The 24,865-nt window shown below is 46.4% G+C and overlaps 1 protein-coding gene across 1 annotated transcript in view; it reads left to right on the top strand.

The window, feature by feature from the left end:
• GPR143 (G protein-coupled receptor 143) overlaps positions 1–24,865 on the top strand; it is a 42,244-nt gene that overhangs the window by 6,282 nt on the left and 11,097 nt on the right. The window contains exons 3-8 of the mRNA XM_017509912.2: positions 638–732; positions 12,859–12,951; positions 15,351–15,460; positions 17,451–17,559; positions 19,846–19,963; positions 21,583–21,826. Coding sequence (XP_017365401.1) covers positions 638–732; positions 12,859–12,951; positions 15,351–15,460; positions 17,451–17,559; positions 19,846–19,963; positions 21,583–21,826 — 769 coding nt within the window. The remainder of the gene's footprint in view (positions 1–637; positions 733–12,858; positions 12,952–15,350; positions 15,461–17,450; positions 17,560–19,845; positions 19,964–21,582; positions 21,827–24,865) is intronic.

Below are 24,865 nucleotides of genomic sequence, written 5' to 3'. Positions count from 1 at the left end.
ATAAACACATTACTGAATAAGTGAATGGATATCGTACATACACAGACACACACATACACGTATCTGTTATGCTCCATCTGCCACGATGCTGCTCAGGTGAGTGATTTGAAGTGCATTCCCTGATGCTGTGTTGACTGCCCTGTGCTAGAGCAGAATTGTCAGTTTCCTCACTGCCCTGTCCTCAGTGGCTTCCTACTGCATCTGTGGAGCCTCTGTCTCTGCCTGCAGTGGTAAGGCATCTTGACCTTGTGTCGTTTCTAACACTGGGGTCCCCTTCCTCCATCTCCTCTTTGAAAGGACTGCCTGAGTCTCTCTTCCCGTACTCATTCTTTCTCAGAACAAGAGCTTTTGTCTAGTTCAAAGCCCCCAGTCTAAACTGCATGTCTTGGAACTTCATCCTTCCTGTGTAGGAGTGGACCAGAAGGCAGAGTTCCTTAGTCAAATGCAAATGCCTACACCCATCCCAGGCCACACCCTCCTTGGTCCCAGGGTCTGTGCCCACTTGTGTCCTGAGAGCTGTCATGTGCGGCTTCCTGACCTCAGAGGAAGCTGGTGTCTGCCCTGCCGTCTCATGGATGGGCTGGGCTTCTTGTACCTGTTTCCAGACATTTTGATGCAGGGTTTTTCTCGATTGCAGATGTGGATCCAGCTGTTGTACAGCGCCTGCTTCTGGTGGCTGTTTTGCTACGCGGTGGATGCTTATTTGGTGATCCGGAGATCGGCAGGACTGAGGTATTCACCGAGGAAATGGGATTTCTGCTCTAGTTCTATTTTAGAGGGACGATTAGAGATGGCACTGAGCATTTAAAAGTATTTTGTAGTGTTGCAGGTATCATCATTCAGAATCTGTCAGCTGGCCACTCCGCCTAGAAACATCCATGGCAGCTCATAAGAGGCCAAAGGCACATTCAAAATATTAGCCAGGCACAGTGGCTTGCACCTGTAATCTCAGCTACTTGGGAGGTAGGAAGATTGCATGAGGCCAGGAGTTTGAGACCAGCCTGTGAAACTTAGTGAGAGTCCATCTCCAAAATAACAAAACAAAATGTTGAGGATTTTCAAAACCTTGAAAGAAAGGAATTCAATAAATGAAATATTTGGAACTGGACAAATACTGAAACAGAATTGGCATGTATGTAAACAATTTTATTGTTTACTTTTTATTTTTAGAGACAGAGTCTCGCTTTGTCACCCAGGCTGGAGTGCAGTGGTGAGAACATGGTTCATTGCAGCCTCAACCTCCCGGGCTCAAATGATTCTTCTACCTCAGCCTCCCAAGAAGCTGGGACTACAGACATGTGCCACCAAACCTGGCTAATTTTATTATTTTTGTAGAGATGGGGTCTTGCTATGTAGCCCAGGCTGGTCTCGAACTTTTGGCTTCAAGTGATCCTGCCTCGGCCTCCCAAAGTGCTGGGATTACTGGCATGATCCACTGCATAAACAATTTTTAATTATACTTAAAGGTTCAAAGAATGTATATATTGACACTTCACGCTAAATCTGGAAGCTGACAATGCCGGAGGTGGCTGCTTGGTGGGGAATTACTCTGTGGTTGGCACCTGGGGCACAGGTGCGTTTGAATTGCTGCCCAGTCACTCATGAGCTGTGTAACTGTTGGTGAGTTGTTTAATGTCCCTGGACTTCTGTTTTCTCAGCTGTGAAGTGGTACCCATCACACAAGGTCACTGGGGAGAGTAAATGTGGTAATCCATGTACATGGTTAAGAATAGTCCTGGCACGCTGCAGGCTCCTGATGCCTATGAGCTGTTACAGTAGGTGGGATGTGCGCGTGTTGAGGAGACAGCCACACACAGCTGAACTGACACGGAGAAGTTGGACGTGGCATGCAGGGCTCCAAATCCAGGAAGCATTTGCTCCCACCGAGTTCATGGTCCACTTGAATCAGGTCCCCTTTGGAGGGAGCCCTTCCTTGCCTGTTTTTTTTGTTCTTGTTTTTGTTTAAATACAGCTTTATAGGCCAGGCACAGTGGCTCACGCCTGTAATCCCAGCATTTTAGGAGGCTGAAGCAGGAGGATTGCTTGAGCCCAGGAGTTTTGAGACCAGCCTGGGAAACATAGTGAGACCCCATGTCTACAAAAAATTTAAAAAAAAAGATATCCAGGCATGGCGGTGTGTGCAACTGTGGTCTCAGCTACTTGGGAGGCTGAGGTGGGAGGATGGCTTGAGCCCAGGAGGTCAAAGCTACAGTGAGCCATGATCATGTCACTGTACTCCAGCCTGGGTGACAGAGTGAGATCCTGTCTCAAGAAACAATACAAACAAAAAGCCCCCAGCTTTATAAAGGTCCCCTGTTTGAAGCCCAAAATCCAGTGGTTTTTAGTATATTCACAGAATTGAGTAACCATCACGGCATTGATTTTATACCATTTTAATCATCCACTCTACATCTCTGTGCTGTTTATTAGTCACTCCTCACTGCCCCCTCCCCACAGTCCCCGGCAACCACTTATCTACTTTCTATCTCTGTAGAGCTGCATATTCTGGACATTTCATAGCAATGGAATTATACAGTACAGACCTTTTGTGTCTGGGTTTTTTAACTCGGTGTAATACCTTCACAGTTTAGCCATGCTGTCGCGTGTGTCTGTGCTTCATTCCTGTTATGGTCTGAATGTTTCTTTTCCCCCCAAAATTCCTATGTTGAAATTCTAAGGCCCAAGGTGATGGTATCAGGAGGTGGGGCCTTTGGGAGGTTATTAGGTCATAGGTGGGTTCAGTGCGCTTGTAAAAGGGGCCCCAGAGAGCTCACTTGCCCCTTCTACCATGTGGGGACACAGCAAAAAGGTGCTATCTATAAACCAGGAAGCGGGACCTCACCAGACACCACATCTGCCATGCCTTGATCTTCGACTCCCAGGCTCCAGAGCTGTGAGCAATAATTGTTGTTGATAAGCCACCTAGTGTGTGATATTTTATTATAGCAGCCTAAATACACTAAAACAATCCCTTTTCATTGCTAAATAATATTCCAGTGTAAGGCTGTACTACATTTTGTTTATCCATTTATCAATTGATGGACATTTGGTGCACTTCCATTGTTTTGACTACTAGGAATAATGCTGCAATGTAAGTGTTTGTATGGACATATGTTTTCATCACATATTCCTGAGTAAATATCTGGGTGTGTAATTGCTGAGCCATGTGGTAACTCTAGGTATAACCTTGTAAGAAACTGTTAAACTGCTTTCCAAGGTGGCTGCACCATTTTACATTCTAGCAGTAATGTGAGAGTTGCAGTTTATCCAGATCCTTATCAACACTTGTTATTATCTGTTTTAATTTTAGCCATCCTAGTGTGTGTGAATTGGTAACTCCTCATGGTTTTGATTTCACTGATGACTAATGATGCTAAGCATCTTTTCATGTCTATTCACCTCCTTTGCCCATTATTTCATTGGCCTATTTGGTTATTTATTATTGAGTTGTAGGAGTTCTTTATGTATTTTAGATACAAGTAGGATATTACATATATGATTCACAAATAGTTTCTCCCATTCTGTGGGTTGTCTTTACACCTACTTGATGCACAGGTGTGCAAAGCTTTTGTAGCACAAAAGTTTTTCATTCTGATGAAGTCCAATTTTTCTATTTATTTTTGATTTCTTATGCTTTTCTTGTCATATCTAAGAAATCATTGCCTAACCCAAGGTTACAAAGATTTAGACCTATGTTTTCTCAAGGGTTGAATGCTTAAATTTAGGTCCACTTAGAATTGATTGTTGTGCACAGGTGACTAAGGGATCCATCTTCATTATTTTGCATGTGGATATCCAGTTTTCCCAGCATCACTTATTGAATAAATTTACTTTTAAAGCCAATATCGGAAATAAAAGAGACCATATGTAGACTATAGAATATATTGGGTAATACCAGTAGATTCCCTGCTGTGAAATCACTGACATTCCTTATTTAGATCATATCATTAACTTTGGTCTCTCTGGCCTGAAGCTTAGTGCTTACTTCATTTTTATGCTTGTTCCTTCCATCTTTTTACCTTAACTCCCAATGTCTTACACATCTGTACCAAACTGAGATATGCCTGGTTGTGAAAATTCTCCAAAGAAGATAGTCAGGGTCAGAGCCAGCCAACTGATATATCAGTGAAGATTCATTTTAGTGACATAAAATACGTATAATAATAGTGACTTAAACAAGCTAGGGGTTTCTCTTTCATGCTAATGATGCCCAGAGGTAGGCACTCCAGGACACTTGTAATAGACATTGGGTTTCTTTGATTTTCCTGCATCATCATCCTATTGTTTGGCTTCTATCATCAAAGTGTCATGGCTCAATATAGCTGCTGGTGCTCCAGTCATCACACCTGCATTCTGGGCATCAGGAAGCTGGAAAAGAGCAATGCAAAAAAGGCCTGTTCTCCCTGAGCCAGCTTTAAGTAGCGTCCTGGGAGTTTCACACAGTGCCAGTTACCTACTATTGGGCAGAACTTAGTTTCTTTCTTTCTTTTCTTTTTTTCTCTTTTCCTGAGATGGAATTTCACTCTTGTTGCCCAGACTGGAGTGCAATGGCATAATCTCGGCTCATTGCAACCTCTACCTCCTGGGTTCAAGCGATTCTCCTGCCTCAGCCTCCTGAGTAGCTGGGACTACAGGTGCCTGCCACCACGCCCAGCTATGTTTGTATTTTTAGTAGAGACAGGATTTCAACATGTTAGTCAGGCTGGTCTTGAACTCCTGATCTCAGGTGATCTACCTGCCTCAGCCTCCCAAAGTGTTGGGATTACAGGTGTGAGCCACTTCGCCTGGCCAGGACTTAGTTTCATGCCACACTTAGCTGCTAAAGGAGTCAGGAAGCAGACTCTGTGGGCCGAGCATGCAGCTGCCCTCATGACATCCAGGTTATGTTACTGAGGAAAAAAGGAAATATGGCTTTGAGTAGGCAATTAGCAGTGTGATAAAGCCTTAGCCCTGAAGCTCTCTCGATTGACATGTCTCTGTCTGAGCATCCCTCACTCAGTGTCAGAGAGATTGGAGGTCTGACAACTGGAAGTCTTATAGATGCCAGTTATGGGGAGGAGAGATGTTTCGGGGTGCTGGAAGGAAGTTGGGAGAAGAGCAGTGCCCCCTGTTGCCACAGGAGGATGCATTACTTCACCCCCACCCATGATGGGGACATGGGGGAAAGGGGATGGGGTCCCACGGGGCAGTCTGAGAACTGTCTGGACCCAGAGGACAGACAGGGCCCTTAGAAGCTGGGACAGGCAATAATGAAGCCCTCCTCGCCCCAAGGACTATGTTTGAGAGTTCCTTTGGAGCTCAGTGTTCAGAAGGCAGGATGTTGCGGGTGCTGGAGCCTAAAGTCTAAAGGGTGCTGGGCAGAGTGGCTTCCGGCACCTGCCATCACTCAGAAGGTGAGTGTCCGAGGATGTGACACATCCAGACACCTCCCAGAGGCCAGAGCGAGGGCAGGTTTCCAGGACTGGGACGACCATCTGTCTAGAGTGAAGTTGGTGCTCCCATAGAAGAGGAATGGGCCGATGGCAGAGAAAGACAGTGCTTACTCATGAATATGATGGTAAACAAAAAAAAAGAAAGAAAGGAGGCAGTGCTATAGCCCCAGAGACCAAGCCCCCACCTCCCACCTGGCGGAAGTCCTGCTCCCCGGAGCCTGCCTGCCTGTGAGGTCTCGGAGGGGTTGCACTGGGTGGTTTGAGCCAGGGCTGAGAACGTGGCTTCAACAGCCTCTGTGGCTCCCCTTTCAGAGCCAGCTTGTTTCCAGAGCTGTGGGTGGGGTTGATTTTGCAAGTGGCCTTTAAGAGACTGCCACTGGTAGGTCTGGGGGTCTCCTGAAAATTCCAGGGCAGAGGGCCCAGCTTTGCGGGGATGGCTGGATTAAACTCCACATTCCCGTCTAGATCCCTTCAGGACTTAGCTATTTTCTTTGGCACGGGAATATTTTTTCTTTTAATCCTAATCCTAAGAAATGTCATTAAGACTGATCTAAAGTTAAAACCTAAACCACTGCTCTGGTTCAAGGTGTGGGATATACAGAAGGCGCTTGGAATCCTGGAGCAGGTCTTGAATGGAAGTCACTTCTTTGCTGTAGGAAAGTGGAAGTGTGAGAGGAAACGGGGTCCAGGGGGACCTTTGCACACCTGGGCATGGAAACTGCCTGGAGTGTGGGTAAAGGACCGAGGGTCTTCAGCCCATGGCGGGCGTGGGCTTCTCCTGATCTGTTGTGGATTGGAGTTCAGAATTCTGCCCCGGTGTGGGTTTCAGATGGCATCAGTTATTCATGTAGCATCAGTTATTCATGTGATGCTGTCTGCATGGCTTGGCCCATCCTACCAGACAATTTGGGGGCCAGGAGCCAACGTCCAGGCTCTGGCGATCTCTGGCGCTGGACTTGCCTGACTCCACCCTGGCCCACCCTCTCCCACCTCGTAGAGGCCAGCCCCAGGTCAGGGTCTGGAATGCAGAGATTCTGCACTCTCCAACACCGAGCCCTTTGCAGAAAGCCTCTCCGTTAGTTATCTGATGGAGATTCTTATCAGACTTAGAGTCTCATACAAAGCCTCTGGTTCCTGGCCCCAACCCTTGCCCGCTCCCAGCCCAGCCAGGCCAGGGAAGGGCCACTCCAGGAACCAGTCACAGTGTGGGAGGCAAAATATGCTGGAAATGTTTCTTTTCCTCTCGAAGCTCACTGGACTTGTTTCTTTCCTCTTGTCTCATTGTAGAAGGGTGTCCTTTCTCATTCAGATGCCTTTGTCGACACAGCCAATCTTCCAAGTTAAAGTCCTCATGGGGTGGGGGGTATGAAATTTGCCAGGGATCTGGTAGAGTTTGGAGTGACAGCTGAGCATCTCATGGAGCCCCAGCCCTCCACCCAACCTCGTCTCATTAGACAGGAGAGGCAAACCCAAGATGGGACAGCTCCAGTCATCTCTGCAGAACCTCCATCTTCAGTCTTCCTGAGGCATCTGGAAGGCTGTGGCCTCAACTCCTGGGGGAAACGGGGTGGGGTCTATGGAAGTACAAAGATGAAAGATGAAAGCTAGAGGCTGTGCAAGAATGCCAGCTGTGCAGGGAATGGGGAGCTGGGAGGCGGAAGGCAAGCCCCCTGCTCTCCTCTCTGGGAGCACGTAGTAGCCGCTGGTTCTGTACAGACAGCCTTCCCAGGTGGGACTGAGCGTACAGACTTGGCTATTAGGTACACAGGTGACTCCGGGAGGGCGTGGGGATAGGAGCTCCTTGCTTATTGGGTGAGCTGGATATTTAGGAGGCATAAAACCTCTCGCTGGAGGGGCTGTGAGGGCCCACACAGTTGAGGAGAAGCCCCAGGTTCATGTCCTTCTGTTGGGAAACCCCAGGCAGGAAAGAGAGCAAACCACACATGCCCAAGCATGGCCCCTCCTCCCTTTCTGCCAGATTCACAAAAACTTTGTAGTCACAGCCATTGGCTGATTTCTTCTCTAAGCTATCCCCTTATCTTCTATCCTCATCTTCTATAGCTGGGTCTATTTTTTTCAGATTCTGTTTTTTTCAAGTTTGTTTTGTTTTTTTTTTTTTAGACGGTGTTTTGCTCTTGCTGCCCAGGCTGGAGTGCAGTGGCGTGATCTTGGCTCACCACAACCTCTGCCTCCCAGGTTCAAGCGATTCTCCCACCTCAGCCTCAGAGTAGCTGGGACTATAGGTGCCTCCCACCAAACCCAGCGAATTTTTGTATTTTTAGTAGAGATGGGGTTTTACCATGTTGACAAGGCTGGTCTCGAACTCCTGACCTCAGGTGATCTACCCACCTCAGCTTCCCAAAGTGCTGGGATTACAGGCATGAGCCACCACGCATGGCCTTTTTCAAGCTTTAAGGTTTATCTTATTGCAATTTTTTTTTTTTGAGAAAATGAAAAAGGCCGTCCAGTAGATTCTTATCAGACTTAGACTTAAAGTGATATGGCTCTGTGGCCCACAGAGGCTTCTGTGGTCCAGTCCTCAACACACAGCCCTCCCTCCATCCTTTCCCACACTCTCCGTTCCAGCCACATCTGGCTCCCAGCTTCTGGAAGGAGCCTGTATTTCTTTTCTTTTTTTTCCTTTTTTTAATAGACAGGATCTCATTCTGTCACTCAGGCTAGAGGGCAGTGGCATGATCACAGCACACTGCAGCCTTCAACTCCTGGGCTCAAGCAATCCTCCCACCTCAGCCTCCCAAATAGCTGGGGCTACAGGTGTGTACCCCAGGCCAGGCTGCAACCCACATTCCTTGACTTGTGGCCTTTTCTCCATCTTCAAAGCCAGCAATGGTGGGTTACGTCCTTCTCAAACTCCCTCCTCTCTGGTCCTCTGCAGCTGATAGACTCTGCTTTTCTGGATTCTGGCAGTTAGATTGGGCCAACCCAGATAACCCAGATGACCTCCTTATCTCAGACATCCTTAACTTCATCACACCTGCAAAGTCTCTTTTGCCATATAAGGGAACATATTCACAGGTTCCAGAGGTTAGGACAAAAACATGTTTAGGGAAACTTATTTGGGCTATCACGAGTGTTTGTCCACTTATAAACATAGTCTGCCGGGCATGTTGGCTCATGTCTATAATCCTAGCACTTTGGAAGGCTGAGATGGGAGGATTGCTTGAGCCCAGGAGTTCAAGACCAGCCTGGGCAACATCACAAGACTCCATCTCTACTAAAAATAAAAATAAAAAAATTGGCTGGTCATGGTGGTAAGCGCTTGTAGTCCTAGTATTTCAGAGGTGGAGGCAGGCTTGAGCCCAGGAGTTTGAACTTACTGTGAGCTATCATTGTGCCATTGCACACTAGTCTGGGTGACAGAGGGAAACCCTGACTCTTAACAACAACAAACGTAGTCTCATGTCTTAGATTAATCACAGCTACGAGCCTGACTTCATATAAAATCTTCTCCATCCAGCTGTGGGCACAGGCTGGGACAAACACTGCTTCTATGTCATCTCTCAAGATGCTCACCCCCATGTGGACAGGGACTCTGTTTCCTGTGCCTAGAACAGGCTTGATCTTTGCTCAGTAAACATTCAGCCAATGTATACTGAGTAAGACATACTGTACTGACACAACTCTGTTTTTCTTTTAACTGAGATGTAACTTAAATACTGTCATGTTCACCTATTAAAAGTGCAGTTCCATGGCCTTCAGTGCCATCTGCAAAGTTATACATCAGTTAGCACCACTACTACTAGTTCCAGAACATTTCTGCCATCCCAAAAAGAAACCCTGAACCCGTTAGTGGCCACCCCCCATGTCAGCGGAATCATACAGTATGTGTACTCTTTGTGTCTGGCTTTTCACTCAGCATTCTGTTTCTGAGGTTCACATGTAGAGTAGCACGCATTAGTATGTCATTCCTTTCAACCCGGCATTACCCTTGCATGTACTGACAGCTGTCTTACAGGTTAAGGGCGTGGGAAGTGTCTCCTATCACTGGCCCCTCTTTTGCAGAGAATGTGGACCTGAAGGGAAATCCAAGAGTAACAGTGCTGACGGTCCAGCACATGTCTCCACCCTCCCTGAGCACAGGATGCTGCAAATCCCACTGCTGGGGCCTCCTGACTGTCCTCAAAGCGAAGACAGCCGGGCATGCAGGGCAGGCCCAGCCTTGTGGGAAGTGGAGGCGGGCGGGGACAGCCAGCCTGCCCTGGAGGGCAGCTTAAGTAACAAAAAGCAGCTGGGCCTGACGTCCACCTGGCCCTTAGCATAGTGGCACAGGCAGGCCACGGAAGGTTTCCATATTCACCTGGCTGAGAGGAGCAACCCACGGCTCTGAGAAGTGGGTCTGGCTGAGGTGATGGCAGCTAGTAATGTGCCAGGTGTTTGCATTCGATTCAGACCTGTTGAGCCTCAGAGCATCTTTCTGGGATGAGGCTGTAAGAGGAATAAGTGGGGAGGCTGAGTGGGCGTGGATGGCTGGCAGGAGCACCTGGCGAGTACTGTCCCCATAAGGTGGAGTTTTAGTCTGTCCAGACTGGTGGCAGCTCATAAACAGCAGAAATGTATGGCTGGGTGCGGTGGCTCACGCCAGTAATCCCAGCACTTTGGAAGGCTGAGGTGGGCAGATCACTTGAGGTCAGGAGTTCAAGACCAGCCTGGCCAACATGGCGAAACCCCATCTCTACTAAAGATATAAAAATCAGGTGGGTATGGTGGTGTGTGCCTATAAAAAAAGAAATGTATTACTCACAGTTCTGCAGGCTAGGAGTCCAAGAACAAGGTGTGGCAGATTCGGTGTCTAGCGACAACACACTTCCTAGCTTATAGACAGTGCCTTCTTGCTGCGTCCTCACACCGTGGAAGGGGTGAGGGCACTGTCTGAGGTCCCTTTTATAAGGGCTCTAATCCCACTCACAAGGCTCCACCCTCACGACCTCATGACCTCCCAAAGGCCCCACCTCCTAATACCATCCCCTAGAGGAGTAGGATTTTAACATGAATTTGAGGGGGGACACAAACGTTGAAACCATAGCCAATGAGAACAGAAAAACGCCGTCAGAGGGTATACTGTTGGTGGAACTAACTATTCCATTGTCTTACTGATATGGGCTCTGTTTAGATCAAGTCTCAAAAACAGCAGCCACTCTCACTAGGATGGCTATAATCAAAATTGTAAAATAGGCTTGGCAAAGATATGGAGAAGTTAGAACCCTTGAACATTGCTGGTAGGAATATAAAATGATACCGCTGCTGTGGAAAACAGTTCAGTGGTTCCTCAAAAACTTGAAGATAGAAATACCATCTGACAGCCAGCCATGGTGGCTTGTGCCTATAATTCTAGAGTCTTGGGAGGCCAAGGCAGATAGATCACTTGAGGTCAGGGGTTTGAGACCAACGTGGCCAACATGGTGAAACCCCATCTCTACCGAAAATACAAAAATTAGCCAGGTGTGGTGGCAGGCACCTGTAATCCCAGCTACTCAGGAGGCTGAGGCAGGAGAATTGTTTGAACCCGGGAGGCGGAGATTGCGCCACTATAATCCAGCCTGGGCAACAGAGTAAGACTCCATCTTGAAAAAAGAAACAAAACCATCTGACCCAGCAATTCCACTCCTACGTATACACCTCAAAGAACTGAAAACAGGAACCCAACCAGGTGCAATGGCTCATGCCTGCCATCCCAGCACTTTGGGAAGCCAAGGTGGGAGGATCACTTGAGGTCAGGAGTTTGAGACCAGCCTGGGCAATATAGTGAGACCTACCTCTACAAAAAACCAAAGATTAGCTGGGCATAGTGGTGCATGCCTGTGGTCCCAGCTACTTGGGAGGCTGAGGTGGGAGGATCACTTCTACCTAGGAATTGGAGGCTGCAGTGAGCTATGATTGCACCACTGCACTCCAGCCTGGGCAACAGAGTGAGACTCTATCTCAAAACAAAACAAAATGAAACAAAACAGGAACTCAAACAACTTCTGGTACATAACACATGTTCATAGCAGCACTACTCACAGCAGACAAACAGTGGAAACAACCTAAATGTCCATTGATGGGTGAATCTCGGCCCATGCATACAATGGAATGGTATTCAGCCAGAAAAAGGAAAGAAAGGGCTGTCCTGGTGGCTCACGCCTGTAATCCCAGCACTTTGGGAGGCTGAGGCAGGTAGATCACTTGAGCTGAGGAGTTCAAGACCAGCCTGGAAACATAGTGTATCCCTATCTCCACAAAAAATACAAAGCGTGGTGGCATGTGGCATGTGCCTGTGGTCCTAGCTACTCAGGAAGCTGAGGTGGAAGGATTGCTTGAGCTCAGGAGACTGTTGCAGTAAGCTGAGATTGCACCACTGCACTCCAGTCTGGATGACAGAGAAAGACCCTGTCCTCAAACACCCACAAAAAGAGGAAAGAAAGGTGGGAGCAGTGCTCATGCCTATAATCCCAGCAATTTGGGAGGCTAAGGTGGGAGGATTGCTTGAAGCCAGGAATTCAGGACCAGTTTGGGCAATGTAGCGAGATTCTGCCTCAAAAAAATATTAAAAGAAACAAAGGAATGAAGAACTGATCCATGCTACATCAGTGAACCTGGAAAGCATTATGCTGAGTGAAGGAAGGCAGGCACAAAAGGCCATGTAACATATACTTCCATTTACATGAAATATCCAGAACATGCAAATCCGCAGAGACAGAAACTAGATTAGTGGTTGCTAGGAGCTGGGGGGTTGGCAAAGGGGAGTGACCACTTGTATTAGTCTGTTCTCATGTCGCTATGAAGAACTGCCCAAGATTGGGTAATTTATAAAGGAAAGAGGTTTAATTGACTCACAGTTCAACAAGGCTCAAGAGGCCTCAGGAAACTTACAATCATGACAGAAGGCCAAAGGGAAGCAGGGCACCTTGTTCAAAATACGGCTGAGCGATGGGGGAAATGCCCCTTATAAAACCATCAGATCCCATAAGAACTCACTCATTATCAGGAGAACAGCATGGGAGAAACCACCCCCATGATTCAATTACCTCCACCTGGTCTATCCCTTGGGATTATGGAGCTTACAATTCTAGATGAGATTTGGGTGGGGATACAAAGCCTAACCATATCACCAATAAATGGATATGGGGTCTCCTTTTGGAATGATGAAAACATTTTGGAAGGAGCCAGTGGTGATGACTGCAGAGCATTGTGAATGTACCAAATGCCACTGAATTGTTTACTTTAAAATAGTTCATTTAATGTGATGTGAATTTCACCTCTATGGAAAACAACCAACCACCCTCAGCAGCATGAGGAAGCTCTTTGCCGGGGGCTTTCCTCTGTGTACATTTTCCTGACCTTTCCAGAGTGCAGGAGCTGGCCTGGCAGTTCCAGGCAGGCCTCTGTGCCCCACTGAGCTGTGGCTGCTGTTGTGCTTGTCCCCTAGCACCATCCTGCTGTACCACATCATGGCGTGGGGCCTGGCCACCCTGCTCTGCACGGAGGGAGCCGCCATGCTCTACTACCCTTCCGTGTCCAGGTAAGCTGGGACTCCAGTGCCCCAGGCAGCCCCGTCCTTAGCTCAACGTGTGTTCTCTTGCAGGGAATGCCTGAGCCCTGACCCACAGAGTGAGCACCTTGGAGGTTAGGCCATTGTCTCAGGGCCATGTGAGGCCATGCTCATGGCCCAGTCCCAGAGGGCTGACTACAATAGCTAGGAGAATGACCCTGGAGTCATCCTCCCTGCCTCTGTCTTTCTCATTTGTGTGCGTGGGTGCCCGTGCACACAAGCATGCACACAAAGCTTCCGTATGTTCCCCTCTGTGTAAGTGTGCATGCAAAGTTTTAGGTGTATCCCCAACCCCCGTATTGGTACAGTTTCCTCATGCCCACTTTTACGTTTTTGCTCTTCAATCTTCCTCTGGATGAGCAGGTGAGCTTAACATTCTAGGAATGAGTGTAGGATAATGTAGAAGAGGCCAAAGAGAGCGCTGGGCAGGGCCCATTCTCTAGCTTTGCTTCCTACGCTTTCTCACTTCTCTTCCATCCCGCACACAGAGGGAGATGTGGCCGCTGGAATTGTCTCAGGCATTTCCTCAAGTTTACATTCCTGTCTGTGCAACTCTCAGTTGCAAAGCCAAGGTCTTTCCAAGGATATGGACTCTAACTTCCAATGGGAAACAGAAGTGGACAGTGTCTGTGTCTGTGATTTTATACCAGGGATCAACATGGTGTAGGCCTCAGGACAAATCCAGCCTTCTTCTGTTTTTGTAAATAAAGTTTTATTGGAATAGAGTCACACTCGTTTCTTTACGCACTGTCTGTGACTGCTTTTGCCCTGCAACATCAGAGTTGAGTAGTTGCCTCAGAGACCACAGTGTGGCCCATGAAGCTGAAAATATTTACTGTCTGTTCCTTCACAGAAAAAAATCTACAGAAAAAATTGGTATAGATCATTTCTCCCCCTTTTCCAGCTTCTTGTAGCTGCTCAGTTAGACGTCTCCAAATTGGTGTTGCCTTGTCAATCATGAATACAAGCAGGAAGCTCACTATGTAGATCCATCCGTACAGCTTGTTTTCCTGGGTAACTTCAAAAGGACAGATGCAGTGTCAGCAGCTGTTATAACGAAATGCACTTAGTTGGAAAGGGAGTTTCTGTTGCTCTCCCTCGCCTGTGGGACCCTGGAGACTCCTGGCAGAGTTGCATCTGAGCCTGAGTGCGCCATTGCTGCAGGGTGCACAGGGAGCCCTGAGGTGGTCCCAGGGTCTTTAGGAGCTGCTTCTTTTAAGCATCTTAGCCTCAATCATCTTTTCATTTTCACATCACCTGACCCAGGGCACTCAGCATTCTTCATGCTCACAGTCTCACTCTCTTGTTATTTCCTTTCTGTCGTTGCATCGGAATCACTTCTCTTTCTCCTCTTGTTTCTCTTTCTCCTTTCAAGCCTTTCCAGATCAAATTTATCCTCTAGAGCTGAAGATAAAACCGCCTGTTAAAAGAAGGTGGCAGCGTTGAGAGGTGGTATAGTAATCCTTCTATGACAAGAGGAGACGAGTGTTGCATTTTTCCTACCTGATTTTATTTTTTACATTTTCGGTATATTTCCCCTCTGGTTTGACCATTCTGTGAATACTAAGGGTGCTTTAATTTATTTTTGTCATTTCCCCTTCTGTGGCCACAAGGCCGTTTGGTCAGCTGCTTTTCGCCTCTCTCTTTGGTTGGGCTGGAGCAGACCTCCCTCCCCTTTGCCTTCAGTTTCCTTTTCCTCCATGCCATTTTGCTTCTCTCCTACATTAAGCATTTCCCAGCTGAGAGTTGTTACCTTGGTAACATACATGTATGGGGCCCTCCAGCACACTCTATGGTGACCAATGATTCCTATGACCCCTCAGTAGAAATCTTTGTCCTTTTCCCTGACAGGAATCTCTGAAACTATTGTTATCCATAATCATAGGAACACATTTCCCCTGAAATATTCAGCTGGTGTATTTTGAGTTGTTCAAGCCCAGGGACTGGATCTTATTCATGTTATTGCCCAAAACCATGTAGTGAGCGCTCAAAACCTAACTACTTAATGGAGTACCTTGGTCTCTACTTGAATTGTGTTTTTTCCTTGAGACCCAGGGCACTGAATCCCTCATCCCAGTGTGTTTTCCTTTCCGATCTTTTCCCAGCGCTAACCTTTAAAAGCTTCCTCCAGTGGAATGCCTTAGGGATCCTGCCATTTATGAGACAGAAACATGGTTGATCTCCCTTACTCTCCTGCAATTTACTGCTTGTTCCAGACATGAGAAATGACTCACATTTCCTTTGGGCAGTCAGAAGCAGATTTATGCATTTCCCTTTTCGTTCTCATCCTCTTATCTTGACTTCCAGATAAGTAGATATCTTTTAGCCAAAGCTTTGCTTTTAAGAATGACTTGGTTTTCCTCTCTCAGGTGTGAGCGGGGCCTGGACCACGTCATCCCCCACTATGTCACCATGTACCTGCCCCTGCTGCTGGTTCTCGTGGCCAACCCCATCCTGTTCCAAAAGACTGTGACTGCAGGTAAATTCTAGGGTATTTAGTGGGTACACAGCCACTTGGAGCAGCCCCATGCCTTGGGCTCAGACAGTGACACATGTTGTCCTGGAATTACCCAGGGCAGTTGGTCTCATTTGTCATCCCCCAGAGATATCAGCAGAACACAGCTACAGAAAGTGAGCAGGTTCAATAAATGACAATGTGCAGGCCTTTGCACAAGTTCTGTGCCATCGTTTGTTAGCTCAGTGCCAGGACTAGTTGACGTTTCACTTCCGTGCTGGGCTCTTCCTAGATTGGCCACAGGAGTGCCCTTTGATGATTGTGGAGGTGCAAGAGGAACAGAAGGAGAAGAGAGGGGAGGGGGAAGGGACTGAATGCATACTGAGGCGGCTCCAGTCCCATAATGCACTTGGCTGACGTTTTTTTTCAGACAGGCAGGAAACAGGAAGTGGGGCACAGGAAATGAGTCAAGGTCAATGGTTAGAAAAGGGTAAGAGGAGTGAAGTCGTCGACAGCAAGTCTGGGAAAGACTTCTAGGCTGGGGCTGGGGATCTGCAGTCCAGCCCCTACTTTCCCCTCAAGGAATTGTGTCCTGGAGTGAGCCTCCTGCCTCCTCAGACTGCCAGGGATCTCTCAAGGGCAGAATGGGAATAAGGAAATTTGCCTTAACTGAGAGGTCTTTTTAGGATCACCTGTTAATTGTTGAACTTTTAAAAAACATTGTTCAGAGTACTCTGTCACTGGTAATAGGAAATTATTATGGTTCTTTGGACCAGTCTCTTTATATCCACTTTTTTTTTTTCTTTTTATTGACATGGAGTCTTGCTCTGTCACTCAGGCTGGAGTGCAGTGGCATGATGTTGGCTCACTGCAATGCCTATGTTCAAGTGATTCTCATGTCTCAGCCTCCTGGGTAGCTGGGACTACAGACGTGCGCCACCATGCCTGGCTAATTCTTTTGTATTTTTAGTAGAGACAGGGTTTCACCATGTTGGCCAGGCTGGTCTCGAACTCTTGACCTCAGGTGATCCACCCGCCTCCCAAAGTGCTGGGATTATAGGCATGAGCCACCGTGCCCAGAACATATCTACATGTAAATATAGTGTGTTAAATATAGCACTTTAAAACAAAATCTCATCAAAAATAGTGATTTGAGCTCATGAAACACATGGAAATGACTTATAGAAAAAAGACTGAAAAGAAATACACTAAGATGTTAACAGTGATTATCTCTGGGAGGAGGGACCATGGGTCATTCATACTTCTCTAAACTTCTAAATATTTTCTAACTTGTCTATAAAAATAAATTCAAAAATTTTTAATACTTTAACAAGTGTGGACTATTTTTATTTTTTTGAGATGGAGTTTCACTCTTCTGCCCAGGCTGGAGTAAATTGGTACAGTCTTGGCTCACTGCAACCTCTGCCTTCTGGGTTCAAGTGATTCTCCTGCCTCAGCTTCCCGAGTAGCTGGGATTATAGGCACTTGCCACCATGCCAGGCTAACTTTTGTATCTTTAGTAGAGATGGGGTTTCGCCATATCGGCCAGGCTGGTCTCGAACTCCTGAACTCAAATGATCCACCCACCTTGGCCTCCCAAATGCTGAGATTACAGGCTTGAGCTACTGCACCCAGCCAAAATTGGGAGTTTAGTCCATACTGATGTACCAGCATTAATTTAATAATTGTGAAGAACATCCCCATGTTTGCATAAGATGCTAATATTGAAGGAAATCTGGGTAAAGGGTAGGGGTATACAGGGAATCTCTGTGCCATCTTTGCAAATTTTATGTAAATCTAAAATTATTTCAAAGTAAAAGTTTAAAAATATGTATCTTCCTTAGGGTCTGTGAGGACTCCAACCTGCGATTATGAGGAATGAATGTCAGTGACTTGCTTTGCTTCCTGCCCCTCTGGCTTTGCTTGTGGGCTCACATCTGCTCCCATTGCCGTCTCTGTCACCCAGTAAACATGAATAATAAACCCTGCATGTAGTTCTTTCTGTTCTTCACAGTGGCCTCTTTACTGAAAGGAAGACAAGGCATTTATACAGAGAACGAGAGAAGGATGGGAGCCATGATCAAGATTCGGTTTTTCAAAATAATGCTGGTTTTAATTATTTGGTAACCTTTCTTCTGTATATATGTATATTCATTGCTAGTGGGAAGGGCTATGGAAACAACTTGCCATGTTGCATGTGTGAGCAGAAGTTCCAAAGGGAACAGCCGTTGGGAAGGAGATCTTTGAGACTGCTAGGTGCCCTTTGAGGAAAGGCACAGAGGACAGGGGAACAAGAAATTCATGAATTTCTGGAAAAACATTCAAATCGACTCAAATTATATATAAAGCCCTTAGAACACAAATGCCCAAATCTAATTTTGAAATGTCCCAACCGTTATGTGCATTGTTGGGGTTAGCCAAAACAAAGGGGCTGGGTTTTTTTTGTTTGTTTTTTGTTTTTGAGACAGGGTCTTTCTCTGCCACCCAGGTTCCCAGGCTGGAGTGCAGTGGCACAATCACAGCTCACTGCAGCCTTGACCTTTAGGGCTCAAGTGATCTTCCCACCTCAGCCTCCCAAGTATTCTCACTCTGTTGCCCAGGCTGGAGTGCAATGGCGTGATCTTCGCTCGCTGCAACCTCCGCCTCTTGGGTGCAAGTGATTCTCCTGCCTCAGCCTCCCGAGTAGCTGGGATTACAGGTGTGTGCCACCATGCCCAGCTAATTTTTGTATGCTTAGTAGAGTTGAGGTTTCCTCATTTTGGCCAGGCTGATCTCAAACTCCTGACCTCAAGTGATCCACCTGCCTTGGCCTCCCAAAGTGCTGGGATTACACGTGTGAGCCAATGCACCCAGCCCTGATTGTTTTTATTTTTTTTGTAGAGGTGGGGTCTCGCTTTGTTGCCCAAGCTGGTCTTGAACTCCTGGGCTCAATGGATTCTCCTGCCTCAACCTCTCAAAGTGCTGGGATTACAGGTGTGAGCCACCACACTCAGCCAGTCATGCTTTATAGATTCACCCATTTGCGTCACTCTTGACACCAGAATGCCTGTATCTGACTGAGGGGCAAGGGCACATCTTTGGTCAAGAAGGTTGGAGAACAGGCTGAGCAGTTTGTCTTTCCTCATTTTTCCCCACCACTGGTATCCTGTCCAAACCTTTCAGGTGGATGCTTTGAAAATTGGCCNAAAAAAAAAAAAAAAAAAAAAAAAAAAAGATTGAAATCAGAACATGCTGCACTGTGGTGAATCCACCTTGCAGGACAGGGCAAGTAGTTGTGATGTTAAAAATTCACCTGTGCTGGTTGTGGCAGCTCACGCCTGCAATCTCAGCGCTTTGTAGCTGGAGGCAGGTGTATTCCTTGAGGCCAGGAGTTCAAACTATCCTGGGCAATTTAGTGAGACCCCACTTAACAACAACAACAGAAATTAGCCAGGTACGGTGGCACATGCCTGCAGTCCCAGCTACTCAGGAGGCTGAGGCAGGAGGATCACTCGAGCCTAGGAGTTCAAGGCTACAATGAGCTATGATCATGCCGCTGCTCTCCAGTCTGTGTGACAGAGCAAAACCTTGAGTCTAAAAAATAATAGTAATCATAAATCACCCGATATGAGCTTTGTTAGGACACCTTTTTTGGAGATATATAAATCATCTCCTACTAAAAATACACTCAGCTCAACATTTCATATTTCACTGAGCCACCTAAAGTAACATTGAAAAATTCTAACATAAAATGTCAAGAAAAAATTGGTTTGATCTCCACCAAAACTGTAAGTTGCTCTTCAAACAAAGAATGAATTCTGGGTTATTTGATGCAGTGCTAGAATCTTACACCCAGATGTGGCATTGAGTGTTGCTCCTGGAAGGATTTGCTGATCTGCGCTTTAGACTGAGAAAACAAATTCTATTTTTTAAATTAAATTCTTAGTGTGCTGGTTCCTCTTAGTTTCATTTCTTTTCTTTTTTTTTTCTTCTTTTTGAGACAGGGTCTCACTTTGTCCTTCAGGCTGGAGTGCAGTGGTACATTCATAGCTCACTGCAGCCTCAATCTCCTGGGCTCAAGCGATCCTCCCACCCCAGCCTCCCAAGTAGCTGGGACTACAGGTGCACACCACCACACCTGGTTACATTTTTTTATTTTTAGTAGAGACGAGTTTCACTATGTTGCCCAGGCTGGTCTCAAACTCTTGGGCTCAAGCAATCCTCCTACCTCAGTCTCCCGAAGTGCTGGGATTACAGGCAAGAGCCACCACACCCCGCCCTCCTAGTTTCTTACTGCAGAAATGGTCATGTCTGTACTAAGAGCTAGTATTTTTAGGTCTTGGTAGAAATTCTTCTTTGACCCACCCCAGCATTTAAAAATGAGTTTCATTGCATATTCTGTTTACCTGCTGCCATTTTCTTTCCAACAGTTGGTTGTCGAATATCATCAATGAAAGCCTTTTATTCTATCTTGAGATGCAAACAGATATCAATGGAGGTTCTTTGAAACCTGTCAGAACTGCAGCCAAGACCACATGGTTTATTATGGTAGGTCAATCTTTATTTTATTGTAATTAGTTAATTAGTTAATTAATTTATTTGTTTTAGAGACGAGGTCTCACTCTGTCACCCAGGCTGGAAAGCAGTGGCACAATCATAGTTCACTGCAGCCTCAAACTCCCGGGCTAAAGCAATTCTCTGTCTCAGCCTCCTGAGTAACTGGGACTACAGGTGTATGCCACCACCCTGGGCAATGTAGGGAAACCCCATCTCTCTTCTTTTAATTATCTAGATTTACCATTTTCTGTTTGAAAAAAATCAGAAGAAAAAGAAGCAGTCAGAAGTACAATATATTGTATTTAAATACAGGAGGAGTTAAATAGGCTCCTGGCCTTAGTGTGCTGGCTGGCTGTTTTGTTTGTTGTTGGGATCCTTATTAAATGCTTCACCTCTGGTCAATCAGTTTGGCACAGTGTATCAAAGCTCCTGGCAGTCTCACAATATCAGAGCATGGATCTTGAAGGACCGTTTCAGACTCTTGGGCTGAAATTCCTGGATATTCCTGGTAGCATTATCCTTCATAATTGTAAAGCATTATGGGCAACCCAAATTTCAAAAAAAAAAAAAAAAGAAAGAAAAAAAGAAAGAGATGGTTAAGTAAATCATGGTCTTGCATCTTGATGGAATATTACTCAGATGTTAAAAATGATGATTATGAAATCTCTGGTATTAACTGGAAAATGTAATATATACAGTTATACCAATTACAACTACAGAAAAACATGATTATCTTTTTTTTTCAAGGGGGAAACAATGAAAAAAAGAAATAAAACAGAAAAACATACGTGTATGGAAAGGTATTGGTGGACATACAGGAAGTGGTGGTGGGGTAGAGGCACCAATGACAGACTGCGCCAGCGCTCTCTTCTCCCACCTTTTTAAGAAAAAATGCATGCGTGTTGTTGGCAGGGAGTTGCATACTCACTGTTCTACACAGAATCCATATTTATATCGCTTTTGAAATGGGGAAAGTCTCATTTACAAAGACTTTCAAACGGAACCAACACCGGCCCGTCCGTCCCTGCATGTGGTTTGGAGCTTGGCTGGGTTCCTCTGGTGAACTTTATATGTCCTCAGCACACATGAGTGGAGGGATGTTTCCCAGACTCTGCCTGAGCCTCGGGAACCTTTATTATATCAAGTGCTCCCTTGGCAGCACAGGGTGGCAAACTGTGGAGAACAGGAGCCCCCAGGCTTCGGGAGGAGCTGGCTGTTCAGTCCTTGTACCACGGTGCTCCCTCTCCTCCTCCTCCCACTCCTGGCCTCTTCTCCTCCCCCACCCTCCCCTCTCTCTTTCTCCTTCTCCTGCCCTCCCTCCTCTCTCATCCTCTGTCCCCTCTCTTCCCTTCTCTACTCAAGCTCCTCCTGCCTCTCCTCTCCCTACCCCCACTGTTTTCAGGCACTCTTGAGTGTACAGCACCTACTGTGTCCAGTCTTCGTCTTGCCCCAAATCAACCCACCAACCAGCCACCCACCAACCCATGGTCACTTCCAAGCCAGGCCAGCCCTGTGGGCATGCTGAGGGGAGTGCCGCTCTGTGACAGCCCAGGGCTCTGACTCCTGCTATGCTGCACTGACTGCCGTGTGTCTTTCTGTCCTCTCTCTAGGGAATCCTGAATCCAGTCCAGGGATTTCTCTTGTCTTTGGCCTTCTATGGCTGGACAGGATGCAGCCTGGGTTTTCAGTCTCCCAGGAAGGAGATCCAGTGGGAATCACTGACCACCTCGGCTGCTGAGGGGGCTTACCCATCCCCAGCGGACTCCCGCATGCCCCATGAAAACCCTGCTTCCAGGAAGGTGTCTCATGTAGGTGGGCAGACTTCTGACGAAGCCCTGAGCATGCTGTCTGAAGGTAATAATGCCCTGTCTGCCACAGCAGGTAGACTTTGGGCCCCAGGGTTCCCCTTAAAAAGCCTTGGAGGATTCTTTGTCCTGGGGTCTGTCCTGTGTGTGGTGGGTATTTAGCAGCACCCCTCATGTGGACTCACCAGCTGCCAGTTGCACCCCCCACCAACTGTGACAACCAAAACTCCTTCCAGACATTGACAAATGTCTCCTGGGGGGCCACAGTAGCCCCCAGTTCACAACCAGTATCTCAGAATCGTTAGGCTTGGATCTAAAAATGCAATTTTTTTCCAGATGTTGTCTCAGCTAAATGCACACACACACAAAACCAAAGACAAACACCATATAACCCCATGTGGGACGTACCAAAATAATGTTGAAATTTGCAGTAAGAAAAATAATATGCAAAAAGATGTTTGGAAATGGCTTAATGAGTTCCATTTTCTTTTCCCTTCCTACTATTCAAATACATTGAAGGGAGGTCAAGGCGGGTGGATCACCTGAGGTCAGGAGTTCGAGACCAGCCTGACCAACATGGTGAAACTCCATCTCTATTAAAAATATAAAATTAGCTGGGCATGGTGGCTCATGCTTGTAATCCTAATGCCAGCACTTTGGGAGGCCGAGGCGGGTCGATCATCTGAGGTCAGGAATTCCAGACCAGCCTGACCAACATGGTGAAACCCCATCTCTACAAAAAATACACAATTAGCTGGCATGGTGGTGCACACCTGTAATTGCAGCTACTTGGGAGAGTGAGACAGGTGAATCACTTAAACCCGGGAGGAGGAGGTTGCAGTGAGCTGAGATCTCACCACTGTACTCCAGCCTGGGCAACAAGAGTGAAACTCTATCTCAAAAAACAAAATACAGAAATATTTTGAAGGAAGGTTCACTTTCAGGCGACAAGCTTGGTTTACTTTGAAGGCTAAAAGACATGGTGATGAATTGATGGACTGATTCCATGATTCAGTACTGTCGGGAGCCATGAAGAGAAAGAGACATAGTTCTGGCTGAAGCTAAAAGACAGAGAGAGAGTATATATTTACAGACTTTCCATCTGGTAATTCACGAAGGATGAGGGACTCACCTGCTGGAGCTTCTGTTAGTCTGTAGAGTTACTGATACCGTCTGGGGAATGAAGCAAAAAAAATATTATCTTGAATTATTTGGCTTTGTATTCCCATCCTGGTGTTTTAAACAGCAGAGAAGATATTTGACAGTCAAATAAAACCCTAGAAATAACAATAAAAGTCCCCTGCCCCCCACCCAATCACCACCAACAAACAAAATCCATCAGCATTTCCTTACTTCCCTTCCTTCCAGCAAGCTGTTGCCTAGATTTGCTGCTCAAAGGTTGGATGTTTTCATATAGAGGTTTTAGAAAAAGCAAATAAAGATCCAATAGAAAAATAAGCAGGGCAGCCATCCCAGAAGGCTGATCTCTGTGAGGGCTCCCTGTTTTTGTTTTTATTTTGTTTTGTTTTTTTTCAGACAGGGTCTCCTTCTATCACCCAGGATAGAGTATAGCAGAAGGAACACAGCTCACTACAGCCTCCACCTCCTGGCTCAAGTGATCCTCCCACCTGAGACTTCTGAGTAGCTGGGACTACAGGTGCATACCGCCATGCCTGGCTAACTTTATTTTATTTTATGGTTTTTGGAGAAAGTTAGTTTTTTGGCGAAATGGGGTCCCATTATGCTGCCCAGGCTTAATTCTTTTTAGATTAATGTATGCAAATTCCTGCAAATGTGCTCTCTCTGGGGTCTCAAGTGGTCCTCCCGCCTCAGCCTCCCAAAGTGCTGGGATAATAGGCTTGAGCCACCGCACCCGGCCCCTTAGCTTTTTTAAACAATTGAGATATAATTCATATGCCGTAAAATTAACCCCTTAAAATGGCACATTTCAGTGGCTGTGCACACATTACCGCTGTCTAAGTCACAACATGTTCATCGCTGCAGAAAGAGAGCCTGTGCCCGCCATGAGTCATTTCCCATCTCTTTTCCCCAGCCCCTGGCAACAAGAATCTTTTCTGTGTCTGTGGCTTTGCTGTGCTGGACCTTACATAGAAAGGGTATTGTGTAATCTTTGTCCTGTTGGGTCTGGTTTCTTTGACTTTGGATGTGTTTTCTAGATTCACCTATGTTGTAGCAAGTGTCAGAATTTCATTCATTTTATGGATTGATAACATTTCACTGTATGGATATATCTACTTATTTATTTACTTTTTTGAGACTGGGTCTCACTCTGTGGTCCCAGCTAGAGTGCAGTGGAACAAACACGGCTCACTGCAGCCTTAACCTCCTGGGCTCAAGTGATCCTTCCACCTCAGCCTCCTGATTAGCTAGGACCACAGGCGAGTGCCACCACGCCCTGCTAATTTTGTTTGGTTTTGTGTCTTTTTAGATTTTATTTTGTAGAGCTGGGGTCTCCCTATGTTGCCAAGGTTGATCTTAAACTTCTGGGCTCAAATGATCCTCCCACCTTGGCCTCCCAAAGTGCTGGGATTATAGGCCTGAGCCACTGTGCCTGGCCCATTCTTATTCTGTTAATAACTCCTTATGACTGCCCAAAACTCTAAGAGGCTGTGTACTAGGAGCTGAGTGGGGTGTAAATACTGGAATGTGTAAACCTGGCCCTCAAGGATTGCACAGATCATAAAAATCATTCTATTCTAATAATAGATCAATTAATGGAAACAGCAGTTTGAGAAAACATTGGAGGAAAAGGAAAGCCTTTTGAGAAAAACGAGAAATACAATCAGTGCTTTTCATTGTGGGAAGAATTCCTGTAAAAGTGGCAGCTTCCAATTTAGGACTCTGAGGACATATTAGGTAACACCTGTCAGGTCAGGCTTTTTGAGGACAGAGCTTGAAGCACAGAGTACATTTTCAAAATTAACAACAAACATCTGCAAAAGTGTAAAGTGGCCTGGCCTGGTGGTATAAACCTGTATTCCCAGCTACTCAGGAGGTTGAGGAAGGAGGATCACTTGAGGCCAGGAGTTGGAGTCCAGACTGGGCAACATAGTGAAGCCCCATCTCT

This window comes from Cebus imitator, unplaced genomic scaffold (genome assembly GCF_001604975.1).
Source record: "Cebus imitator isolate Cc_AM_T3 unplaced genomic scaffold, Cebus_imitator-1.0 Scaffold426, whole genome shotgun sequence".
Taxonomy (NCBI): Eukaryota; Metazoa; Chordata; class Mammalia; order Primates; family Cebidae; genus Cebus; species Cebus imitator.
Note: the sequence above shows the minus strand (reverse complement) of the source record. Positions and strands in the feature narration are given on the sequence as shown.